Source organism: Microtus ochrogaster, unplaced genomic scaffold (assembly GCF_000317375.1).
Source record: "Microtus ochrogaster isolate Prairie Vole_2 unplaced genomic scaffold, MicOch1.0 UNK1171, whole genome shotgun sequence".
Classification (NCBI taxonomy): domain Eukaryota; kingdom Metazoa; phylum Chordata; class Mammalia; order Rodentia; family Cricetidae; genus Microtus; species Microtus ochrogaster.
Genome location: NW_004950269.1, coordinates 1 through 6593, shown reverse-complemented (window position 1 = coordinate 6593; position 6593 = coordinate 1). Strand labels below are relative to the sequence as shown.

Here is a 6593-nt window from a genome sequence, read left to right as displayed (position 1 = left end):
TTTTTTCATATGGAATAAGGAAAAGGTACATTGAAAAGTTTTGGTTCAGATGATAGATTGAAGTAGACATATGAGCAAAGCTCAAAGTTATTATTATTTCAGATTGTAGTTTCTATGTCACAGTGGCTTTATGGGGTAGTCAAGAGAAAGAGCTTGTTGTTGTTTTAAATAATCATTCCCAAAATTCCAAAATTTTGTGGAAAGAACTATAGGACTATAAACCTGAATGTATATTTAGCTCCTAACTACAGACCTAATTAAAAATAAGCCTGTGGTAGATAGGTAATAAAAACACATGACAAAACATTAGCAGATGTAGGGTCTAGGTGTGTGTACGTGCTATCAGTTTAATATTTTCATTATTATTTTGTGTCTGGATGGTGATGATAGAAAGTTGGAACTAGAAAGATACTTGATTTTCATCATCTCTGTTGCTGTCTGTTCATTTATGCTTTATTCATGTAATAGATGAGTCATGTAACTTTGTTGAAATTGTTACAGGTGCCAGAGTGGTACAGTTCGAACAAACTGCTTGGATTGTCTTGATAGAACAAACAGTGTGCAGGCATTTCTTGGCTTAGAGGTAAAAAAAAAATTAATGCTTATGCCATATGCATCCTGAGTGCTCGTGTAGACTTCCGTTTCTCAGTTGTATAAAGTAACGAAGCTAGGCCTTACTGGAGACCTGGTGCTCTTCCCTCAAACCTTGTGACTCCACAGTTCCCTCCCTCTCTCTCCATGCCCGCGTAGCTGCCTCCTGCTCCTTGTGACTCCACAGTTCCCTTCCTCTCTCTCCATGTCCTCGTAGCTGCCTCCCGCTCCTTGTAGACACCCGCGTGTGTATCGGAGGAGCCATTGCTTTCTTGGCCTTTCTCTTGAAACAATATGCATGGATTTAAACTTTCTGTTGATGCTTTCAAGGTTTTATTTTAGAATGTTGAGAATCTGTTTATACATCTATGTTCCTATTGGGTTATATTTTTGATAGTTTGCAGCTCAATCTAGGTGGGCATTATCAAGTCAGAAGCTTCAGATTTTAATTAATTAATTAGAAGTTTGTTAAAAATGCCATATCTAGTCAAAGTGAAAAATGACCAGGGTTTTCTTTAAGGCCTTTCAAAGCTTGTTTATTTACTAGTTTTATTTTACTGTTATTCACCAAGCTCAGTCTAGAACAGGCACAGTCTCAGCTACTTAGTAAACTGGAACAACAGCCAAGCTTTCCTGGGTCTCCCCTGCCCACTAAGTCAGGGTCACAAGGAGGCCATGGATTCGCTTTGTATCAGGACTTGGTTTCCAAGCACTCCAAAGACTCTCTGGCTAATGATCTTAAGTTTGGCCTGTGCATTAGTTAATTAGTTACAGAAGCTCAACTTCTGTCTCAAGTAAAAGTCCAGTTGTAGAAAGTTCTCTAGGGCACAGATGTTTTATATAAATAAATTTTACTGTTTTGACTTTTTTTTGAAACCAATCATTGACATTTATCTTACTTTTCTTAAAATATGACACATGAGATGTGAAAGAAGGCAGGTCGTATTTAGATGAGGTCACCTGGCTTAGGTCTGCTCGAAGCCTTGGCTTTCGTTGACTGGATCTACCCAAGCGCAGTGAAGGTTTTAGACCTAACTACAAGCGTCATTTCCAGTCCGTCTTAGCTGACTCTCACTATTGGAAATGTGACGTGAGAGTGTGCCCCACTGTCACATTTGGTTAACTGCTTACAAAATTTATTGCTAACTTAGACAAGCTAATAATGCAGTGAAGTTTTGTTTTTCCCACTTCTTCAAAGACTGAAAGGTCTAACCTATAAAGGAGACCCTGGGAGCTATTTTATGCCCCGTGTGAACACAGAGTAACTCTAGCATAAGCCCAAATAATCAAATGGGCCCACTGAGGGGCTTTATATACTTCTAAATCTTTTGTAATTAGAGATAATTGTTACACCTAATAGAGATGGAGGAAGCAAATAGGAAGGAGTTCAGTAGATGCAGGCATCAGTCAGAGGAACAGACATGGCTTCCCGGCTGCTCAAGTCCAGGCTAGAGTCTGGAGAGTAAAGATCAGTAGCTTGTGGAATGCTTTTATTGCCTTCCAGGGTGGAGGGTTTGTTGCCCAAAGGCCCTTGAAATTGTGCCCTTGGCTCCCACTGTAGTAATACCGGTGGGGCTGCGTCCAGCACGGCTAGCTTTACCCGAAATAATTACACGGACACTGTATTCTTTTAATCACTACTTGGCCCATTTCTATGTAGCCTCTTCTAGGCTAACTCTCACACCTGGACTAGCCCATTTCTAATAATCTGCCATAGCCCACAAGGTGGCTTACCAGGGAGATTCTAGCCTACGTCCATCCTGGGTCGGAGCTTCATCGCGTGTGCCTCAGAGAGCAGAGCTCTCGCCTCTGCCTGCAAGAGTGGAGCATCACGTCTCTCTGAGGCGTCTGCCCCCGAGAGCAGAGCTGTCGAGTCTCTGAGCTTACTTCCTCTTCCTCCCAGAGTTCTGTTCTGTTTACTCCTCCCACCTATGTTTTAACCTATCAGGGCAAGCAGCTTCTTTATTTAATTAACCAATGACCTTCCTCCATCACCCCACCGTTGTTCTAGATATGGCATCAGCATTGCCTCTACACGGGAAAGCTGCCATGGCTTTCTCACTGCCCGTCTTCTCTTGCTCACCCACACTTAATTCCCTGAGTTTCCAGAATGAAGTCCAAACTACAGAGGTAGAGCATATGCTTAGGTGAATTCGGGACGTAGTTCCCTGCTCTCCTGCCTACTGGGGACTAACTTGATTTCCAGTGAGGGAGGCAAGTTGGTCTGACTGCAGGGATGGCTACAAGATTAATTGAGGGGCATTACTTCTCGGATTTCCAAATTCACATTCTCTTTTGAATCTACTGAAATGACATTTTACCTTAAAACTACAAGTTTTACCTTAAAAATTGAAATGGTGGTAAACATATCCCAATAAAGTGTTAATACTTTCAAAGTCCTATATTTATAAATTTTAAGTTTAATTCTAATAGTTGTAAAAAGTCACATTACAGTGAATATACATTTAAATAGAAATAATGTAATTATATGCAAATATATTTATTCATTTACCTTAAATATTCTCATTTGTCCTTTCAGATGCTAACTAAACAGCTGGATGCTCTGGGCTTGGCTGAAAAGCCTCAGCTGGTCACTCGCTTCCAAGAGGTTTTCCGGTCCATGTGGTCTGTGAATGGTGATTCCATCAGTAAGATCTATGCAGGCACCGGAGCCCTTGAAGGGAAGGCCAAGGTAGAGCCGTAGCTGTCATAGCATTTTAAATGATGGGTTTTTAAGTTAACAGGCGTGTTCTAGGATTGCTTCCTAACGCTTCTGTGTCCCCTCTGATACACCCTCCCTCGGTTGTCAACTCTGATGTTGGCTAAATGCAGCATAGGGAATTCTTTAGTCCTCAGGCTTACGTGTACTTTTAAAGGTAATCTATTGTAGATGTATGTGTGTGTGTATAATTTTATATGACTTAATATTGTGCATCTCTCTTTTTACATTGTTTATATTGATTCTAAAAAAATCCATAGTCCTGATAAAGTATCCTGTCTCATCAGTCTTTGTGGCCCCTTTATTTGACACAGTGCTTCTATTGAGAGGTATGTCACAAATAGTGGATGGACATACAGTCTGTCACCGATTTATGCAAGCAGAGTAATGAACCCAGTATACGTGGGCTTAATCGCTAGTTTTGTACTTTCTGCTTGTGTGTTTTAAAAGGGAGCTATCATTGCAGTAAAGGTAGGGATGTGAACTTATTTATGATGCTGTCTCACCAGCACTTATAACTGCTTGTGTTAGCTTCAGGGTTCTTTCCTGCCTGGTACTTGGCCTTTGTTGTAGGATTTGGGGCTATATTTGGAATACGTTTTGTGATTCCATTGTAGCGGCGTAAATAAAGGCAGACAGAAATTATAATAATATATTCAGCTTTAATTGGGAAAAGACTTACAGAACCCGAGGTTCCAGCGGAGAACAGGAAAGCAGAGGGGCAGGGGAGAGCACACCAGCAATATTTATTAGTAAAAAGTATCCTCAGGCGACCCCGCCCTACAAGCAAGGTGATTGGCTGGGGCTACCCCTACATTCCATGTACTTAAATATTGTTTAACTCTTTAGGGGACCCTAGCCTTAATTTAATTTATTCAAAATCTCTACAATTCCTCAAATTATATCTGGATAAAAATGAGAACATTTAGCTAGGCATGGTGTTTCATACCTATAATCCCAGGATTAGAAAGGTTGAGAGAGGAGGATTGTAGCAAGTTCAAGACCAACCTAGGCTATATATTGAGTAGCAGGCCTGACAAAACCCAGTTTAAAACAAAACAAAACAAACCACCAAAACAGTCAACAAAAAGAGAAAATGTTAGCTGTGTTAATGGTCTCACGAGCAGCAGCATAGCAGCTGAGGTTCCATGAAGACTGTTCATCATCTCAAGTCTTTATGTTCAGTCTGCCTCTGCTGCAAGTATTGGCCTCACCTTCATCCCTCAGCAATGTTACAGACCCTCGCCCCTAAACACTGCTTTCTTTTGAAAACCTGAAATTGCTTGATTTTTCATTTATTCCTTTTAAATAGCATATTTCTTATTATTAAAACCCGATTCTCAACTGTCGCTCTAAAATATTCTTCTATGTGCTTCTGCCATGTTTCTGCTGTGACTAGGACTGTATATGTGCAGACATTGCACATATTTTCAGTGTTCTTGTCTTTACCATAATATATAGACATAAAGTCTTTATATATTAATGTTAAATATACTAGTCTGAATTGAGCTAAAATCTAACACCTGAACTGCTCTTTCTTTTCCTTTCTCTTGGCTCCTTTTGATTAATTGCTGATAATGTGAATGGTGAGTGTTCTTTCTTCGATAGCATCGTTTTATATATTACATGACAATGATGATTTCATGCCATATTGCATTTAGAGGCACATTAGAAATTGTCTCCTTATTTTGAAAAGCAGCCTGTAATTACTATTTTTTGAAGGAATGAAAGAAAATAATACATTACAAACCAAAAATTATTTTTGGCAGTCAAAAGTTTATAGGCTTAAAATAAATATTATCCGATAACATGCCTAAGTGAAATACCTGTTCATTAAAAGTTGTGATCAGCCCTCTCAGTATTGGAATAGGTATTTATTTTTTAGACTTATTTGTATAGGCAACACAATGTCTTTAATATATGAACTAAAATTTATGTATTTATATTTATGAAATGTAAAAAATTATTGAACTGGACTGGAGAGATGGCTCAGAGGTTAAGAGCACTGGCTGCTCTTCCAGAGGTCCTGAGTTCAATTCCCAGCAACCACATGGTGGCTCACAACCATCTGTACTGAGATCTGGCTTCCTGCTCTGGCGTGCGGGCACACATCGAAGCAAAATGTTGTATACGTAATAAATAAATAAATCTTAAAAAATAAAAATAAAATAAAAAATTATTTAACTAGACCTTTGATTTTAGGTTCAGTTTTGTTTTTAACTAGCCTTGAATTATTGGGGAGCAATTTCACTTTTATGCATCAAAACACTTAGAAGGTTTTCTAGGAGTTGAGTTCAGTATATCATTCTTTTTCCCTCCTGCCTTTTCTCATCTAGCCCATCGTAACATTTAAAAGTTACGATATAGAAAGGAATCGTCTTAATTCAAATAAATATGTGATGATGTATTTACTGCTCAATATATTACTAGATGGGCTGTAGTGGTTAGTTTATTATTTTCTTTGTGCAAACTATGAGGGAACAGTTACATTTTAAAGCCTTTTAATGTAGTTATAGATTAAAAGATAAGTTATTTAAAAGATAAAATACTAGAATTTTATGGAATCAATTTAAAATTGCAAAATACACATTGGGTAAAATCAGCAGTATCTTGAGCAAGGGCCCATGCTCCTTTCTTCCACACAGGCTGGAAAGTTAAAAGATGGTGCGCGCTCTGTCACCAGAACCATTCAGAATAACTTCTTCGACAGCTCCAAGCAAGAAGCTATTGATGTCTTGCTGCTCGGAAATACTCTGAACAGTGACTTAGCTGACAAAGCCCGAGCCCTTCTAACCACTGGAAGTTTGCGTGGTATGCCACTTAATACTTTACTTACTTCGTTTATACTCCTAAAATGTCCAAAAAGTAAATCTAAACTAACTGACATGAGAAGTTTTTAGGCTGTCATTGATTTACTTGAAATCATTTTGGAAGGAATCTCTGTACAAGTGTTTTTTTGAAATAGCATTCTCTAGTTAAGATTTTCTCTTGTCACTTGTTAATGCTATCAATGATACTTAGCCACAAACTGGCTGGATTTTGTTTTTTTTTTTTTTTCTGAACACTGTGTGTACTTTCTTTTGCAGATTATAACTGGGCTTTTTGTGCTATATGTGCTGCTAACGACACAAGGCAGGCTTCTATAGACTAAAAGCTAGAGCACTTAGAGCATTCAGTAATCCAGTTACATAGGCAGGGCTTTACGGAGACAACCCTTTATCTGTACTGGTTAATTTTTCATAAACACCACAGATATTTCTGTAACTACATCCTGACTTTGGTT

General features: G+C 38.6%; 1 protein-coding gene across 2 annotated transcripts; it reads left to right on the top strand.

The window, feature by feature from the left end:
• Positions 1-474: 474 nt before the first annotated feature.
• Positions 475-6310, top strand: LOC102000885 (synaptojanin-1-like). Of its 2 annotated transcripts, none has more exons than XM_005372310.3 (3): positions 475-583; positions 3131-3283; positions 5956-6310. In XM_005372310.3, the coding sequence occupies exons 2-3, from the start codon at positions 3131-3133 to the stop codon at positions 6208-6210; spliced, it is 408 nt and encodes a 135-aa protein (XP_005372367.1). In that variant the 5' UTR covers positions 475-583; the 3' UTR covers positions 6211-6310. The 2 variants fall into 2 exon arrangements, 1 of the variants encoding a protein (XP_005372367.1); XR_003376826.1 differs by having other exon boundaries at positions 477-583; positions 5965-6179.
• Positions 6311-6593: the final 283 nt, after the last annotated feature.

Coding starts and splice junctions, on each gene's coding strand:
- LOC102000885 (XM_005372310.3), top strand. CDS start 3,131: ATGCTAACTAAACAGCTGGATGCTCTGGGCTTGGCTGAAAAGCCTCAG. Junction 3,284..5,955: donor CCCTTGAAGGGAAGGCCAAG/GTAGAGCCGTAG, acceptor TCTTCCACACAG/GCTGGAAAGTTAAAAGATGG.